Source organism: Podarcis melisellensis, assembly GCF_964234715.1.
Source record: "Podarcis melisellensis genome assembly, chromosome: 17".
In the NCBI taxonomy this organism is placed as follows: Eukaryota; Metazoa; Chordata; class Lepidosauria; order Squamata; family Lacertidae; genus Podarcis; species Podarcis melisellensis.
This window is the reverse complement of record NC_138534.1, coordinates 37,752,960-37,772,429: the sequence shown is the minus strand read 5'-3', so window position 1 is coordinate 37,772,429 and position 19,470 is coordinate 37,752,960. Positions and strand designations below refer to the sequence as shown.

The window sequence follows — 19,470 nt, the reverse complement described above, 5'->3', positions numbered from 1 at the left end:
TCCCTTGGCTATAGAGCGAGATGAGCACCACAACCCCAGAGTCGTCCATGAGTGGACCTAATGGTCAGGGGTACCTTTACCTTTAACCACGCTCCTAGCAGACTTAAAAAACTACAGTTCCCATGATTCTTTGGGGGACGCCATGAGTGTTTAAAGAGGTGTGATACTGCTTTAGATGTATAGTGCAGTTGAGGCCCGTGTCAAGGCAAGCTATCTTAGTTCTAGCAACTACAAGAAGTTACAAGAACAATGTAAAAAAAGGGGAAAGCAAAATAAAACCATATTCCAATCACCCATCTCTCCTAACTTCCCGGAGGTACCTATACATATGAATCTGCATGTGCAAATCGGCATCATGGGCCTATGCCATGAGTCTTTTAAGTATCTAGCAACACACATGCATCCTATTACATATCCCTCAACTGTCCTGTTTTCGACGGGACATCCTGGAATTATATAAGCCAGGGACATCCAACTCCCAAGAGACTGCAATCTACTCCCAGAATAAAAAGCTGGCAGTGATCTGGGGGAAGGGGGAGGAACCAAAGTTGTTGACCTTTTTTCAGAGGGGCAGGTCAAAGTATTTTTTTAGGGGAGAAAGTTGCTCATCAGAAGATCACAGTGATAACTCTTTCTGCCGCTTTTGCAATCGTGCGAGAGTGAAGGACGGGGGAGGAGGCGGGGCCGGATGTTCTCTCCCCCACCAACCTGTGGAGGAAATAGAGACCACGATCGACTGCTAGCTGTTGACCAGTTGATCACAGTCAGTGGGTTGGATATCCCTGATATAAGCCATTGGATCCCGGAACGTCTGGTTTTTCAGTCCAGCACTCTGGCACAAGTCAGCTGGCTCCTGCAAGAGCTCTGGACCAAAAAAGGAATGGGGTGTTGGAGGGTATGCTATTACAGGCAGCCTGTTTCAGAATGCTCTCCCCATGGAGGCCTGCCTGGCGCCTTCATTAGACATCTTTAAGGGCCTGGCAAAAACATTCCTCTTCAACCAGGCCTTTGGCTGATGTCCTTTTAAATGCATTTGTGGGAAGGAGGGTTATGGGTTTGTTTTGTTATTGTTTTTATTGTGTATTTTGTGTTTTTCTCTTGTGTTCTTATGCTGTGAACCACCCTGATATCTTCAGATCAAGGGTGGTATACAAATTTAATAAATAATAATAAAGAAATACCAGTGTACACCAGCGGACGAGAGCCTTCCTTTCAGCAACGCGTAGTTGGCCTGTGTGTAGGGAAAAGGAAAGATCTGTGCGTGTAAGGGAATGACACCTGTTCCAAGGCGGGGGGCTGTTGTAGTCTATGTTTTGTCAGACTCCAGTTCCCATTCCCTCTGACCATTGACCATGCTGGCCCGGGGCTGATGGGGGCCCAAGAAGATCTGGGAAGGGCCACAAGGTTAGCTAGCCCTGCTGCTATTCTCACCAGCGAAATGTTGAGAGGCTAGATCTCCCTACGGTTTTTGTAGCAGGTGGTGTTCTTATTATTTCCAGATATCATAAACGCCTAGTCCCAGGAACATGTTTGGATCTGCAGCTCCCGACACACCTCGAAACACGCCCCAGGAGTCTGGTTTTACCTGCTGCCAGCTCACGCAAAGAGATGAAGTAATTTGGGCACTCCTGCTGTTTTCCCTAAGGAGTTTAGACCAGAAAATGCAGCTCTCCAACACAACATGGGACTCCGCTGGTCAGCGACTGGACTGGCTCAGGGGCTGAGAGAACGTAGGAGGTAGGTAGATCTGAATTTTGACTTCACAGGGAAGGAGGCAGAAGTATTGAGAGGGGCCCATAGCAAATATCACAGCCTTAGCAGAGCTCCCAGACTTTGGCTGGTTCTCGGTTTTGCAGGACTCTGCGGAAGCCTCCCTTGTTGTGAAGCGGAGGGGTGTCGCTCCCGCTAATTATGGGACATCGCAAATTAACCGGCAGCCATGTTTTCATCCCCCAAAACCAGGTCTTCACTTCTGGCTCACATGATGTGTTGTGTGTGTGTTTTAGAAATATTTTGTTCTAGAAGACTTGTGGTGGGAGTTCTGCCACTGTGGTTTCTTTGCAAGTGCTGCAATGAAGCGGCTGCCTAAGTAGGTCACATCCACACGGTACATTAAAAGCTTTGAGAGGCACGGCATTCTCCCAAGGAATCCTGGGAGCTGTAGTTTGTTAAGGGCGCCCTCAAAAACTCTCAGCACCCTTAGCAAACTACAGCTCTCAGAAATCTCTGAGGGAAGCCATGGCTCTTAAAGAGGTATAACGGGACAGCATAAGTAGAAAATTTGCCTCAGCAACAAATCCACAAAGTGGCCTAAGGGAACCCACTGTTCTCTAGCATCTCTTCTCCGTCAAATCTTAGCCAACCTTTCAAGGAAGTTGTAAAGGAGCCAGTAAGAGTTTTTAAAATCATGAGGGATGTGGAGATATTTCCCCCCCTCCACTCTCGGAATACTAAGGTAAAGGTAAAGGGACCCCTGACCATTAGGTCCAGTCGTGACTGACTCCGGGGTTGCGGCGCTCATCTCACTTTACTGGCCGAGGGAGCTGGCGTACAGCTTCCGGGTCATATGGCCAGCATGACTAAGAAACTTCTGGCGAACTAGAGCAGCGCATGGAAACGGCGTTTACTTTCCCGCCAGAGCGGTACCTATTTATCTACTTGCACTTTGACGTGCTTTTGAACTGCTAGGTTGGCAGGAACAGGGACCGAGCAACAGGAGCTCACCCCGTCGCGGGGATTCAAACCGCCGACCTTCTGATTGGCAAGTCCTAGGCTCTGTGGTTTAACCCACAGCGTCACCCAAGTCCCCTCATAATACTAGAATGGTGTAAAATGTGTTGGCAGTAGCCTCAGCCCAGGCCAGAGAAAAAATAAAGAATTTCTTCACACTGTTCACAGTTCTATTATTAACTTATTGAATTAACTGCCACAAGATGTGATGCTGGCTGCTAGCAGACTTCCACTTGCAACGCCACTCCCCCCCCCCCCGGGAAACCCGATCTTTAGTGCTCAATCGGAGCAAATGTCCCTCAGGTTTCCTCTGAGTTGATGTTTGCCCCTATTTAAAGAGTGGTTTTCCCTAGGAAAGGAGTGAAGAAAAGCGCTCAGACCCATTATTTCTAGGAACAGGACACAAGGAAGTGGGGTGTGCCCTTTGTCGCTGCTTTATTCCAGTGTTTTCAAACCTGGGTCTCCAGATAATGTTGGACTACGTCCCTAGCTAGCAGGACCTCTGGTCAGGGATGATGGGAGTCGTAGTCCAACAACATGCGGGGACTCAAGTTTGAGAAACACGGCTTGAGAAATTGTGCCACATATTAATGCAGAGCAGGTCTGACAAGGACCAGTAGAAATGATAACTAAATGGAAATGCTGGGATCAGAAGTAAACGTAAAGGTAAAGGGACCCCTGACCATTAGGTCCAGTTGTGACCGACTCTGGGGTTGCGGCGCTCATCTCGCTTTATTGGCCGAGGGAGCCGGCGTACAGCTTCCGGGTCACTTCTGGCGAACCAGAGTAGCACACGGAAACGCCATTTACCTTCCCGCCAGAGCAGTACCTATTTATCTACTTGCACTTTGAGGTGCTTTCAGGAGCCACGGAAGCAAGTCGCTACTCAGTGCTGTGCCGGTTTAGTGCAGCATGTGGGGACTTGCCAAGCGGGCAGCTCGGTTCGGGGGTAGCTCGGGGGCCGTTTAAACGACCCCCGTGGGCTGCTTGTGGCCCATGGGCTGCAGGTTGCTGACCCCTGGAATAATGCATGACTATAGGACACCTTGGTGGCTCTGTGGGTTAAACCACAGAGCCTAGGGCTTGCCGATCAGAAGGTCGGCAGTTCGAATCCCTGCGACAGGGTGAGCTCCCGTTGCTCGGTCCCTGCTCCTGCCAACATAGCAGTTCGAAAACATGCCGGTGCAAGTAGATAAACAGGTACCGCTCCGGCGGGAAGGTAAACGGCGTTTCCGTGCGCTGCTCTGGTTCGCCAGAAGCGGCTTAGTCATGCTGGCCACATGACCCAGAAGCTGTACGCCAGCTCCCTCAGCCAGTAAAGCGAAATGAGCACCGCAACCCCAGTCGCCCACGACTGGACCTAATGGTCAAGGGTCCCCTTTACCTTTACCTTATAGGACACCTTGGTCTGATTCAACAGGGACATTCCTAAGGGTTCAGAACACTTGAAATGTGGAATTATTATTACTGTTCCTACTACTACTATTGCTACACCTTCCTTATATCGCCTGTGCCGCCAACACCCCTGTGTCTGACTGTTCCTGCTTCCTTGTGAGTGTCCATGGCAGCTTTTCTGGCTGTTTTTAGCCATACACCTGCCAGCTTCTCCCCTTCCACGCTTCTTGAAAAGGGCCTGAAATTCGGAAGAACAAAGATCCCAGCAACGAGGGATCGGGAGAAAAGGGGCACGGCTCTGAAAGCAAACGCACTAAAATGAAATTGGATGAGATCACTGGCTGGGAGGCCTTTGTTATCCCCTCAGGATTTATGGGTGGCAGGGACACATATATATCCCCTGGGGTGTCACCCTCTGAATGAGGAGCCAGTGTCAGCAGAAAAAGCAGCATATAGAGACTGAGAAAGACAAACAAGGGCAGAGAAAGAAGATCCTACAGGCCGAGGCTGCGGAGAGGAAGACAAAAGGGAACAAGGAGCTCCCAGCCCATGCCCGATAAATCTCGGTTATGGGAAGTCCTAACTGTGACCTCCCTCAGGGTAGCTTTCCCTGCTGTGAAGACTCTGAGCAACGGTTCGATTAAGCAGTTGTAGACCCTGGATGTACACATGTCCTTATGGAGAGCTCCTCTTTAGACAGCCGTTGCGTGTTGTTCATAATAATAATAATAGTAAAAAATTATTATTTATACCCCACCCGTCTGGCTGGGTTTCCCCAGCCACTCTGGGCAGCTCCCAACAGAATATTAAAAACACAATAAAACATCAAACATTAAAAACTTCCCTAAACAGGGCTGCCTTCAGGTGCCTTCTAAAAGTCAGATAGTTGCTTATTTCCTTGACATCTGGTGGGAGGGCGTTCCACAGGGCGGGCGCCACTACCGAGAAGGCCCTCTGCCTGGTTCCCTGTAACCTCACTTCTCGCAGTGAGGGAATTGCCAAAAGGCCCTCGGAGCTGGACCTAAATGAACATTTCGTTTCTCCCTCGCCACCACCCCATGTTAGAGGCACAAAGGCACAGGTTGCCAACCCTGATTTTTAAAATAGTAATAACAGATTGCTTATACTCATAGCTGTCAACTGTCCCTTATTTGGCGGGAAACTCCCTTATCCCAGCGCCATGTCCCACTTAATGTCCCTTAAATTTCCCGGGTTTCAAAGGAAGCAGCTCCTCTCCCTCCCTCCCTGCCAGCCAGGGAGGAGGGAGGCTCCAGCTGTGTTGCTTGGCTGCGTTGCTCACCCAATAAGGAGTCTAAGAACGACTGGGGGGTGGAGCTTGCATACCTTGTGCCAATCAAATTGGCCGCGTTGCCTGGGGACTCACCTTTGCTCAGCGCTTCCCAGCGGAGAGGTGAAGGTGGTTTTCCTTGCTGCATCCCCTTTGCCGGGTTGCTGCGCTGTGGGAACCACCGCTTGAGGCTTTGTTTGGCTGCTGGCTGACTAAAATCTCTTATTTTGGCTGCTGATCCCTTATTTTCGAGGCTGCTGGTCCCTTATTTTCAAATCTGTAAGTTGACAGCTATGCTTATACTACACCAGAACAATAAGGTGCAAGAAGAAATCATAGAGTCGGAAGGAAACCTGAGGGTCACCAATCCATTGCAATGCACGAATCCTGCACACAGCCAACCCTGGCTGGACTCAAACCACCAACCTTCTGGTTGTAATAAAGTAATAAAGTAAGCATCTGTCATCATAGACAACCCCAGACGGCAACCCTGTGATGATAAAAATCATTTTAAAAATGAGAAGGAAGGATGTTGTGGTGGTCTGCACCAGTATTTTGTTCCATTCTAATCTGATGCAATTATATAACTTCAAATCTGCACGGCTACTTTTGTTTGGGTACGGACTGTTCCTCATTAATTCTGCCCCCTCTCCAGTGCACTGCCTCTCTGCAAAATGTCTGCCCACGGGGCAGCGTGGAAAGCGTCTCTCCATGTGTCCTTGCTGTTTGATCTTGGTGCATGGATTGTATGGCCAATAAGGCAATCTTGGCAAGGCCAGACCATCAGGTAGAGGTGACTTGCTTCTTCAGTTTATTTATAATATCCCCTCTTCCAAACAGTGGAAGGCAGCGTACGTGCTCACATACACACTGTTTTATCCTCACAGCAGCCCAGGGGAGGTTAGCCTCAGAGATGGTAGCCAGCCCAAGGTCACCCACAACCCTGAGATTAAGTGTCTTGTGCTCTATTAATAATAATAATAATTTATCATTTGTACCCCACCCATCTGGCTGGGTTTCCCCAGCCACTCTGGGCGGCCTCCAAAAAAGATTAAAAATACATTAAAATGTCACACATTAAAAACTTCCCTAAACAGGACTGCCTTCAGATGTCTTCTAAATGTCGGGTAGTTGTTTATCGCTTTGGCATCTGGTGGGAGGGCGTTCCACAGGGCGGGTGCCACCACCAAGAAGGCCCTCTGCCTGGTTCCCTGTAGCTTTGCTTCTTGCAGTGAGGAAACTGCCCAAAGGCCCTTGGTGCTGGACCTCAGTGTCTGGACTGAACGATGGGGGTGGAGACGCTCCTTCAGATATACTGGGGTGAGGCCATTTAGGGCTTTACAGGTCAGCACCAACACTTTGAATTGTGCTCAGAAACATAGTGGGAGCCAATGTAGGTCTTTCAAGACCAGTGTCATGTGGTCTCGGCGGCTGCCCCCAGTCACTAGTCTAGCCGCCTCATTCTGGATTAGTTGTAGTTTCCGGGTCACTTTCACAGGTAGCCCCACGTAGAGTGCATTGCAGTAGTCCAAGCGGGAGATAACCAGAGCATGCACCACTCTGGCAAGACAGTCTGGAGGCAGGTAGGGTCTCAGCCTACGTACCAGATGCAGCTGGTAAACAGCTGCCCTGGACACAGAATTGACCTGCACCTCCATGGACAGCTGTGAGTCCAAAAAGACTCCCAGGCTGCGCACCTGGTCCTTCAGGGGCAGTTACCCCATTCAGGACCAGGGAGTCCTCCACACCAGCCCGCCCCCTATGGAATACTCAAAGCCCAACCACGGCACCATTTGGGGCCTCTATCATTCTCTAGAGACAATGGAAAGTGCCTTTGAAGTCGAAGTCAAACAGCTGTGTTGGCAGCACCAAAGTGACCTCCCCGGCACGCAAACCTGGAAAGTGTGCATGGAGGTCCTGGGCTGCCCAGACCTCAAGACCCCCCTCTCAGCCTTGCTGATGGGGTCCAAAGGAAAGCAGAGAAATGCATTTGACACCAGCTTGGCCACAGGAGTTGCCGGAAGGCGGCACAGAAGGCACCATCTAACCACCTGAGAAGCTCCACTCTGGATTTCTTCTCCCAAAACTTTCCACAAGTTTTAGGATCAGAGTTTTCCTTCTTCTAGATGGGCTCCCTTCCCAGGTTGACGACACATCTGCCCCTATCACTCTACCACACCTTTTCTGCCTCAGGCATCAAAATGTCTTGGGATTCTCTGGCTCTCACTACAAAGGAGAGACGGCAATCTCTGGGTGTTTTAGACCCAGGACAACCGTGGTTTTAACACAAAAATCAGCACCTTTTCTAGCCGGAAAAGGCAACGCAAACGCTGGAGGACTGGTGTGATGTGCTCTGCATGACACACCCATCCGACAAACCCTCAACTTCCTTTCAGCCCTGTGAGCCTGAGCTCCGATGTGATAGCTACTGGCTAATGATTAATTTCCTTGCCTTGCTCTGCACTTTCTGCACAGGGTAGAGTAGACGTCTGAGGAAGTGCAAGAGAAGAAAAGTAAAAAGCTAGCAAAAGCACCACTAGCCCACTTCCTTATTTGTCGCGTTCTTCTCACCACAAAACTACTGCGGCGGGCAGAGGATGATACGTTTTCTTCTTGCTTGTCTGAGGAGCCTGTCATGGCTTATCAGCTGTTGGAACCAAAGTTCATATGTTGTTATCAATGGCAAGTTGTGTCACAGACACATGATGGCCAGGAAATGGGATTGAAGCAAGAACAAGAGCAATTTCCGTAAAAGAAGGAATGAAAGTGAGAGAATGTCCGGACGTTGAAGTCCATGGAGCTAGATTTCCCACCTAACCTGAGGTCCTCGCTCGCTTCTGATCTGCCTTTGACTTCTGCTGGTGAGCTAAAATTCCTTCAGTTGCTGTGGACATTCAGCCAAGAAGGTCAGAAACCTCAAGCCTGCAATTCCTCCAGATACAGAGAGGTAAAAGACACTGGGAGAGTGGAGTAGGGAGATGAGGTTAAATGCTGGTGATTGTGGTGGTAGCCATAAAAGTGTTTTGCTATCTGTCGGTTAGCCGGCTGACTGGAAAACCTCATCAGTCTGGCCTGCTTTCTTTTCCCAAAAGAAAAACTGCTCAGAAAAAATACAGGGTGGCTCATAGGACTAGGCTGACGTTAGCCCTGTGGCAAAGATCAATGCCACGATCTGAAAATCTGATAAGCAGAAATTCAGCAGCTACAGCTTCTTCATCACTGCATTTCCATTCTAGGGAATTCGCATCTGCTGAATTTCTGCCTGTCATGCAACTATTAAAGGCACAAGAAATCAGACAGAACAAAATATAGCAATGTTTTCCTATTCCTTCCTTGGCAATTTAGACAGTCAGATGTTTTTCTTTTACAGTACTTATTTGCTGAGTGATTTTAAAAACAAACCCCTTGCAAGACAGCTACAGTATAAGAGTTAAGATTAAGAAGATCACAACAAAATAAATACAATTAAGAATCCACAAAACAGCATCATGTTAAAGCCGAGAGAACCAGCGCCAGCATTTTTTAACTGGCAGAATAAAAGGTTTTAGACTTTGTATTTATTTATTAAGACTACTTTATTAGAGAAAGAACTTTTGCAGTATGGGTAAGCATTGCTGAAGGATCTTGGCCATGTGAATAATAATGCTATAATAATTTATAATACTATATCAAATTCCACTTGTATATAAATGAGCTGGATGGTTTTTAGTATGAAGAAAAACTTGCTAAGGAGAGGTGTGTTGCTATGATGCCTTTGAAAAGCCATTGGAGGGGGTGGTATATGTAACTTTCATTTCTTGATCTAAATGGAATTTTATGAAATTTCCTCAAAAACTGGAAATGAAAGTGGCCAGGTTGTTTTCGGCTTCAGTTCGGTACCCTATCCAGCAAAGTCTCTGGGCACCTTCCATAGAAACACAAGGTAAAACTGAAAAGGGTCCCTTCGGAATTTGCTGTGACACTTTGGGCAGATCTATCTACAGAACGATCTCAAAATGGTTTCAAAGCCCATGTTCCTCCACTGAAATTGGCTGCCTCCTGTAGCTGCTTTTCATTTCTGAAAAAATGTTGGGAGACTGTTCACATGTCCCAAATATTGTTGCTGTTGTTGTTTAATTGTTTAGTTGTGTCCGACTCTTCGTGACCCCATGGACCAGAGCACGCCAGGCACTCCTGTCTTCCACTGCCTCCCGCAGTTTGGTCAAACTCATGTTCGTAACTTCGAGAACACTGTCCCACCATCTCGTCCTCTGTCGTCCCCTTCTCCTTGTGCCCTCCATCTTTCCCAACATCAGGATCTTTTCCAGGGAGTCTTCTCTTCTCATGAGGTGGCCAAAGTCTTGGCGCCTCAGCTTCAGGATCTGTCCTTCCAGTGAGCACTCAGGGCTGATTTCCTTCAGAATGGAGAGGTTTGATCTTCTTGCAGTCCATGGGACTCTCAAGAGTCTCCTCCAGCACCAGAATTCAAAAGCATCAATTCTTCGGTGATCAGCCTTCTTTATGGTCCAGCTCTCACTTCCATTCATCACTACTGGGAAAACCATAGCTTTTACTATACGGACCTTTGTTGGCAAGGTGATGTCTCTGCTTTTTAAGATGCTGTCTAGGTTTGTCATTGCTTTTCTCCCAAGAAGCAGGCGTCTTTTAATTTCGTGGCTGCTGTCACCATCTGCAGTGATCATGGAGCCCAAGAAAGTAAAATCTCTCACTGCCTCCATTTCTTCTCCTTCTATTTGCCAGGAGGTGGTCCCAAATATAGCACCTGATTTTGCCCTAAGAAAAAGGCTAAGAACAGGGATGGGATTTCCAGATTGCGATGGACTCCAGTTCTCATCCAGTCTGGTAATTGGTCAGATAGCATGGGAGTCGTAGACCAATGACACCTTGCGACACAATTCTAACCACTGTCATAGGAAACTGCCTTATACTGACGTTTGGTCCATCTATCTCAGTATTGTTGATATGGACATGCAATGGTTCTTCAGGGTCAGGAAAGGGTCCTACCTGGAGATTCCAGGGATTAAAGGACCTTCTGTATGCAAAACAAATGCTCTTTCACCGAGCCCTTCCTGTAAAGGTACAAGTCCTAGTTGCCTGGCCATTGGCACTTTGACTGACAGCCTAATTTAATTTCATACTGGATGTATCCACCAGGACTACCCTGGGTCTGGAACCCTAGGCACCCCTAATTCCAGCTCCCAGCATTCCCTCGTAAGAGGGGATAGTTATTATAATTAGTGTTGAGGCTATGCTCACTGGAAAACAAAAGCAACAATTTGGGGGTATTATCTCTCGCCTCCCCTAAGAGCTCATCCACATTTACCTTTTGCCTTCTGCTTTCTACTTACAGGTCCTCCCTTTTCCAAGCATATTATTATTATTATAATTATCATCATCATCATTATTTTGTGTCACTACTTTCCCCAGGAATACCTGCTCTTTAATGCTGAATGGCAATTTGTGTTTTCTGCGAATTGCCAAGAGCTTTAAAGAGCGGGTTTTTGTGGGGAGAGTGGCAGCGCAAAAAAAAATTAATTTACTTTTTTAAAATGCAAATCCCTAAACTACACATACACACACACACACTTGGACACAGACCAGAAAAACATGGATATGTGCCTAGAAATTGCAGTGGAAAATTGGTGTGGATGAGCCCTAAGATCTACTGCTTCTTCTGTAACGCTTTGAAAGATTCTCTCTGTTTTCCCACACATAAATTAATGTCTGAAGTGTGTCGGTGGACAGAAACCCACAGAAACTACTCTCCTAACTGGATAGGGGAGTAGTTTTTCTCGTCGCAGAAGTAGCCGCTGCCATTTCTGATGTGCCCCCGTTACAGTTGTGAGCAATTAATTACAGGAATTTACCTGTAAAGTTTAAGAAAGACGTCAGCTGATTTTATTTGGGAACCAAAGGGTAAAAGCATAAGTAGAACAGGAAAAGTGACAAGCACTTAGAGCAGGCCGACTGCTCTCTGCTACCTTCATATGTTGTTATTGACATCCGTCTGTCTCAGGAGACCATTGAGGAGTGTGCCAGTAGAGACCAATACAGGAGAGACATGTTTTGTTGCAACTGGGGCAGAGTAAGGTGTCTAGTTGTGCTGTTGCAGATGTACCATGGCATTTCTTCTCTCTGCGCTCCTCCCAGTCGTCATTCCTCCTCTGCTCTCTGCTGTGGATACGCAATCTGACTGACTGTCTCCAGACTTTGCGGTCATCTGCAAGGGATTCCTACTGGGTGGGGTTAATGTTGCCAGTCTTCATGTCACATTTGCAGACATTTTTATAATACAGAGTTGGTCCGCCAACCGCCCTGGTGCCTGAAACCAGCTCTCTGTAGAACATGAGTCAGCAAACTAAGGTCCGCTGGCCGGATCAGGACCAATTGCCTTCTGGATCTGGCCCATGGGAATCACCGCGTGGATCGCCAGCACACACATTCTTTCCCTCTCCCGCCCACACATGGCGGCAGCGCCTCCTCCCTCCCTCCTCCTGGCTTCTCCCTGCCCTGCCTAGAGGAGGAAGGGGGCTGGGCTTTGTTGGTGCCAGCAGCAACAGCAGCGCTTGAACGGCTGCCATTTTAAGCAGCCTCTCTCCAGATCATATTCTCTAGGAAGGCCCAACAGACAGGAAGTTTATAGAGCCGTTCCACACTCCACAGTAGTCAGGTAACATTTGCACAGAATCTTTCATGCAGCACAATCCTATACATATCTACTCAGAGAAATTGGTTTCACTGAGTTCAGTGCGGCATGCTCCTAGGGCATAGGATTGCAATCTGCCCTCTCTACCACCTCTCAGATAATCCAAAAAGGCTCTCCACTCTTCCACAAACATTTAGTCTTTTTGGTCTCCTATTTTAAAACTATTGGACTATATGGAGGTGGTGAAATTGACAGCAAAATTATGCTAAAAAATTAAGCATATTGGATTACCTGCATTTAGGTTCTGGCTGTTCTTTATTGCTTCATCCTCTGCCACCCTGCGCACTCTTTGCGTTTCTCAAACATTTTGGTTACACGCCTGGAATCTAGTTCCTTACAGTGACAAGCAGTGGAGGAAATGAGGCGATTCCTGTTCCATTAATAGTTGCAAGTAAGAGGGGATTCCTCCAGCTGCAGTTTGTCAGGGCAGACAAACTGAGAAAAACCTGTGCCTTCCCAAATTCTGTGCTACGAATAAAAGTACAGTAGTCCTGGCCTCTCTTCCACCTGACCACCCTAGAACAGGGGCATGAAAATGTGCAAACAGAGCTGTGAGATCACACGGAGGCTTCTTTTCCCCACGACCATCAGCAAAAATAGAGGATGCAGAGGCGTTGGCTGACAAAAGTTGGTTCAGAAGTTCAGCCCTGTAGAGGCTTGCTGGGACGCTGAACCTCTGCAGGAGTCAGGGTACCAATTAAAATAGGCCATCCCAGGAAGCTAAAGGATCCAGATGGTTTCTGGATGACTCCTGGGAATTTTCGTCTCACCTGGGATGCTGTCAAAGCCATGGTGGACCTCTGGAATGGGGAAATGACTCAGGCTCACCGAATGGGTGTGCTTGTTTCATCAGTTTCATCAGTAGCCAGGAGGGCTTTAGCTGAAGGTAGTGCATCAGCTGCACTCCTTTCCGAAAGTGACGCATGCTTTAGTTACATCTTACTTGTAATATGGAGAAAGTCTCTGGGAGTTAAGCCCTGAGGAAATATCGGTACATGCTGCCTTGCAGGACATCTTCTGGAGAAGAAAAGGCTAAGATGTAAAGCCTACGCAAATCTGGAGTCCCTAAGGCAGTTGGGTGGTGCCTTGCATGCCTCCTTCTGGCAATTCCTGCAGCCAAGCTACTGCCAATAGTATTGCTCTGCTTTCTTTTGGACCCCATCAGCTGAGAAGAGGGTCTTGTTGTCTACGCAACCCAGGACTTTGAGACACACTGCCCAGGCTTGCCCCCGGGAAGGTCACTAATCGGTTTACCTTCACCCCTGGAGGTGCACTCCATTTCCTCTTGAGATAGATGGATGTCAAGTCCAGGGCCGGATTTAGGTTTGATGAGGCCCTAAGCTACTGAAGGTAATGGGGCCCTTTATATGTCCAGCTGTCCTTTGTCAACAACAAATTGTCGCTGGTTTTTTGTGTTGAATATATGCTGTATGGTAATTTATGGACACAACACAAAATAAAATACTGTTGCTGTATGTCATCTTTATTTTGTTTTTTATCTTATATTTTGGAAATGTACATCCAGTTGTTTTTGCCTTTAAACTTTTTTGGGGCCCCCAAGAGAGTAGAGCCCTAAGCTATAGCTTGTTTAGCTTATACTTAAATCTACTGCAATGCGCTCTGACCACTGCAATGTGCTCTATGTGGGGCTACCTTTGAAGGTGACCCAGAAACTACAACTAATCCAGAATGCAGCAGCTAGACTGGTGACTGGAAGCGGCCGCCAAGACCATATAACACCGGTCTTGAAAGACCTACACTGGCTCCCAGACGTGCCACTGCAGGTTGCAAATGCTGTGGGTTGCGAAGAGCCATTTGAGGTTTCATAGGAATTTGTTGGGCTGTCATCATGCTAGCTCTTCAATAACTTCCTTCCAGAATGATCGGAAGAATTGAGGAGCTTGATTCCACATGTGGACATACTTTCCTGTCCACATTTCCCCCCCAGCACACGGCAGAGTTAGATGAAGCTATTTGGCTTAGGTTGTGGGGTGGCATCTGCGTAGGATTTTCAACTATTTTTCCCCGATACGCGCAGAAATCAGTTTGAATGTTGTTGGGTTGGGGGGGGATTGCACCAAATTGTAGCCCATTAAGCAGTATTTATTTTTCGCCTAGATCTTTTCCCCATAATTGATTTAGGGTATGACACAGATCCCCATGTTTCTCGTTTTTAATTAATGTTTTGTGATTGACAGAGATTTGTTTGAACACAACATGCGAGGAGCGTTTGAAAGGCCTCCTGTGTTTTGAAGACAATGTATTTGTACCCTGTGATTGTAACTTCCTCACTGCCTCAAGGAAGGGCCTGCCAAATCAACACCTGGTGGAGAATAATGATAAAAAGGAAAAGGAAATCTACTAATCTAAGTGCACGGTCAAGTAGGGGAAGCCTATCCAGTAAGATAAGAGGTCAAAAACCATAACAATACTAGATATCAGGCTGGAGCAGCTTCCCCAAGCTTGGATTTCCACAATGAAGTGTGCCATTTCTTTTTTAAAAGTCTAGTATTTTAATTGTTATGTATTCAGTGGTCTGTGTTTGCCTGCGCTTGAGTCCAGACTAAGGATTCTGAGCTCCTGTGTTTTGATTCAATACATGATGTCCAACCACAGAACATTTCAGGATTTGGGCCTCTGCCATTGGCCCTTGAACTCTGAGTCGTGATTCGCAGCTTGGGAGTTTAGACAGCCAATCACGTTGGGAGTGGGAGCGGCCCGGGCTTTCAGGAATGTATATAAGAAGTTGCTTTGCGTGTTTCCAAGTTATGTAGTTCAGTAAAGGTTCTTGCTTTTTATCGCTGTGTCTTGCCTCATGGGAACTCACCTACACTTCATTAATGGTTTACTTACTATTTTCTCCCACTTCAACAAAAGCTTAATTCAGACACCCAGACACAGCCAATGAATCTTACCTCTTTCTGTCAAGAACGAGCAGAATCGGAAGTCATAATTTGAAGTGAAACTGCAGGCTGTGGTTTGTGCATGCAGTGTTGACATGCTCTCTGAATTGAGTCAATATTTATGAAAAAAAAGTCAAAGGAATTCATTATCTGATAGTTCAACCCCACCCAAAAACCCTTGAGGATGTTATGTGGTATTATCGGTGATGGCAACACTCTGTTATCAGAACCTGGAGAAGCAAAAAGAGGGACCCACCCCTGCCATGAGTTTTTCCTGATGGGTGAAGAGAGGTAAGGACACGGGTGGCACTGTGGGTTAAACCACAGAGCCTAGGACTTGCCGATCAGAAGGTTGGCAGTTCGAATCCCCGCAACGGGGTGAGCTCCCATTGCTCGGTCCCTGCTCCTGCCAACCTAGCAGTTCGAAAGCACGTCAAAGTGCAAGTAGATAAATAGGTACCGCTCTGGCGGGAAGGTAAATGGCATTTCCGTGCGCTGCTCTGGTTCGCCATAAGTGGCTTAGTCATGCTGGCCACATGACCTGGAAGCTGTACGCCGGCTCCCTTGGCCAATAAAGCGAGATGAGCACCACAACCCCAGAGTCGGTCACGACTGGACCTAATGGTCGCGTGTCCCTTTACCTTTACCTTTAAAGAGAGGTAGGGACAGGGTTAAGTACTCCCTCCTCTGTGTAGTTAACTATTAAATTAGCTGTTAAAAGCAGAGAGGAAAATCTGGAGAAACCTTGTGCCCTTTCTGAATATTTTCATAACAACATGCTGTATCCATCTACCCGTTGCCTTTTCCTTTCTCCTTACGTGCATTTCTCTCCCACCCCTGTGACTGAATTCCTCACTTTTCTTGATGTGAGTATGCTACAGTTAATAACTATATTTTTCTTTCTCTTCCAGACTCATCATTCTGTATGATCATGAATGGCGCCAACCTTCCCATCTCTGACAGTTCCTGGGGCCTGGAGGCTTAAGTAGGAATGCTGGGAAGAGAACCATCTAGCAACAGCAACTGCTAGAAATGAAATAAAGAAATGATCACCAACTTGAGAATTGCGCACCCTTTCCTTTGAAGGAGATTGTCTCCAAGCACCCTGAACGGCAGGACTGAGGCCCTCAGATGCTTCACCGGCATGTCATCGGCCAATGTCACCCCGATCGTGATTTGCAAGGACCACAGTGCCAACCACCGGCTGCACCTGATCGGCTACAGCCTGATCTTCACCGCAGGTTTGCTGCTCAATGTGGCCGCTATCTGGATCTTCTTGAACTACCTGAAACTCAAGTCAGTGGTGAGCATCTACATGCTTAACTTGGCTGCGAGCGACCTCCTGTTCACCATTTCTTTGCCCTTCCGTATCTACTACTATGCCATGGAGCAGTGGCCCTTTAAAGAATTCCTCTGCCAGGTCTCGGGCTCTGTCTTCCAAATCAACATGTACGGTAGCTGCCTCTTCCTGATGTGCATCAACTTGGACCGCTATGTGGCAATTGTCCACCCCCTTCGCTGGCGCCACCTCCGGCGCCCCAGACTGGCTCGGATTGTCTGCCTTGTGGTCTGGGTGCTTATCCTGGTAGGCTCTATTCCTGTGGCTTATGTCCACAAATCCACTTCCTGTGTCAAAGACAGGAGGACCATCCCTCTTTGCTTCGAGAACTTCAGCGAGGGCCTGTGGCAGAAAGAGCTCCTCCCCTTGATCATCCTTGGGGAGATCCTTGGATTTCTTCTGCCCCTGACCTCCGTTTCCTACTGCTCGGTCCGAATTTTCCAGAAACTGTGCCAAGCTGGTGGGATGCAGAGCCTGCGCCAACGGAAGACGCTTCGCATGCTAGTGGTCAACCTGGTCATCTTCATTATCTGCTTTGTGCCCTACAACGTCGTTCTGGCAGCGTATGGGCTGATGAAAGCCCAGCTGATCAAGACCGACGTGCAAATGAAGGATTCGGTACGGCAGGCCCTGGTCATCACGGTGATATTGGCCAGTATGAACTGCACTCTGGACCCCCTGATCTATTACTTCAACACAGAGGGCTTCCGAAATACTTTAAATAAACTGAGGAGGGCGCAAGCTTGGGACTCTGAAATGGGAACACTTCAGAATCAAGTAACGGAAAGTAAGTCCTACCAGGCAACAAGCACCAAGCGAGGATTCCCAGTCCAAACCTTAATCCTCCCCTACGAGGGCTTGCCATTTGTTCCCCCTAAGATATTTTTGAACAGCCCCATTGAAGATTCGGAAATATAAGCAAGGGGGAAGGGGCTCTCCGACTGGTGATTACTGCAAGAAGTGCTTGCTAGGAATTTCTGAATGATAAACAGAGGGGCGGGGGATGCAATGAAACAAAACTGTAAAGGGGGTAAAGTCTCTTGGAACATGGATGTTTGGAGACGGTTTCAGACCTATAGAGAGTATGTTTACATGACCACGGTAATCTGTTTCTACACCCTAGGCATTGTCTTCTTCTTTAGCGATCACTCGTAGCCGAGTAAGATTGTCTTCCATAAACATGGTTTTAACCGTGAGTCCGTAAGTGACTGGGGAGGCCAATTCTGGATCCACGTGTCCGGACAGGGGTTGATCATTGTGCCTTCCTCTTAGCACATTTCTCCCTTTCATCCTGAGTTCAAGCATCTTCAAAGCCCATGACACCTTTGGTCAAGGCTGTTCTCCAACTAGAGCACTCGCAGGCCAGTGTTTCCCAGTTGTTGGTGTTTATACAACATTTTTTAGATTTGCCTTGAGACAGTCTTTAAACCTCTTTTGTTGACCACCAACATTACACTTTCCATTTTTAAGTTTGGAATAGAGTAGTTGCTTTGGAAGACGATAACCAGGTATCCATACAACACGACCAGTCCAAAGAAGTTGATGTTGAAGAATCATTGCTTTGACACTGGTGGTCTTTGCTTCTTCCAGTACACTGGCATTAGTTCACTTGTCTTCCCAAGTGATGTGTAAAAATTTTCAGAGACACTGTTGCTGGAATATTTCGAGGAGTTGGAGATGGCATTTATAAGTGGTCCGCAAGCATACAGTAAGGTTGGTAGTACAATAGTTTTGTAAACAAGCATTTTGGTTTCCCTGCGAAAGTCCCAGTCCTCAAACACTCTGCACTTCAATTGCAAGAAAGCTGCACTCGCAGAGCTCAGGCGATGCTGGCCTAGGCATTGTACATCATGTACAACCCAAGAAACAGGCCCTGTGGTGAACTAAGGCTGTAAACACACAGCAACTTAAAGTGGACTGGATGCATCTCACATGTAACTTGTGTTGTTGTCACCCACATGGCATCCCACACTATCCCCCATTCTCACTTGGATTTTCCCAATCCATAATGCGGTAAGGAAATAAAATCCCATGTTACACAGCTGCCAACTACTGAAGCACATTGTGTGGATGGCATTTCATTTCATTTTTACTCGTGTGGTGTGATATGTGCATATATCTGCAATGCAGGCTTCTGGCGATGGTGGCAGTGGTGACTATGATGGTACTTTTATTGCACCACTGTACATGATGAGCAAAAAGGAAAGGGAAAAAGCACAGGTCCCTGCTTTGAGGATTTTACAAGCCAAATTTCAGCAGTTGCAGCGACAACAAACAGGAAAGCCTGTGTCACAAGGGATCGATGTGATTAAAAGCATTTGTGATTCCTTTGGCTTAGTTTTAATTGAAGGATAAAGACTAAGGGCTTAAGCCAGACTCCATGGGGGAAAGGGGGGTTGAAAGGGGGATGATGGGAGACTAAAGGTGCTCTCGGACAGAGTGTAGTACTGCAAGCAGGTCATTCGGGTTTTGCAAATGGATTGTAACCAGCAGGTTCCCCACCACCAGTGTATTGGTGAGAAGGGTTAATGTAGAAGAAATGGAACAGAGAGGCACGGAGACTGGCATTTTGAAACCACTGACATCATATAGACACTTGGTGCACCGATCCCACAATGAAGTGCAGTATACATACGTGTAAGGATTCCAAGGGGTTGCTCGAGAGCAAGCAGGCAAACACCTCCCTGCTCGGCTGTGAAGCCTTGCTTTTTATGAAAAAATAAACTTTGTCTGTCCGGAGCACCACTCTCCCGTGGCTGGCTCATTCACTGGCAGAATCCATGAGTGGGCATGGCTTAAACTTACCCCAGCAATTTCTTGATGCCCAGTCTGCACCTCCCCTCTCAGTGCGGAAGCCTACTACGCAGGGAGGGTGTGGGTAACGGAGGACCTCTCTCCTCCCCACTTTGCCCAGGCAAGGTGTCCTGGTACCACCTCGTCTCCTCTGAGCCCTGCAGCTCCTCTCCACTGGAGGCGTGGTTACTCTCCTCCACTGAGGAGGAGCTGCTTCCCACAATCTTTGAGGGCTCTCTGTAATCCATTCGGCTTTTCCTCTCTCCCTTCTGAACCTATGGCAGTTCCCTGACAATATGCATCTTGGCTAACATTG

At 47.5% G+C, this 19,470-nt stretch overlaps 1 protein-coding gene across 3 annotated transcripts; it reads left to right on the top strand.

Annotated features, from left to right (window-relative positions):
* Window positions 1–1,575: 1,575 nt before the first annotated feature.
* LPAR5 (lysophosphatidic acid receptor 5) lies at window positions 1,576–18,418 on the top strand. Of its 3 annotated transcripts, none has more exons than XM_081894603.1 (2): window positions 1,576–1,737; window positions 15,934–18,418. In XM_081894603.1, the coding sequence occupies exon 2, from the start codon at window positions 16,167–16,169 to the stop codon at window positions 17,277–17,279; it is 1,113 nt and encodes a 370-aa protein (XP_081750729.1). In that variant the 5' UTR covers window positions 1,576–1,737; window positions 15,934–16,166; the 3' UTR covers window positions 17,280–18,418. The 3 variants fall into 3 exon arrangements, with proteins under 3 accessions (XP_081750729.1, XP_081750731.1, XP_081750730.1); XM_081894605.1 differs by lacking the exon at window positions 1,576–1,737 and adding an exon at window positions 7,974–8,274; XM_081894604.1 differs by lacking the exon at window positions 1,576–1,737 and adding an exon at window positions 7,974–8,360.
* The last annotated feature ends 1,052 nt before the right edge of the window (window positions 18,419–19,470 follow it).

Coding starts and splice junctions, on each gene's coding strand:
- LPAR5 (XM_081894603.1), top strand. CDS start 16,167: ATGTCATCGGCCAATGTCACCCCGATCGTGATTTGCAAGGACCACAGT.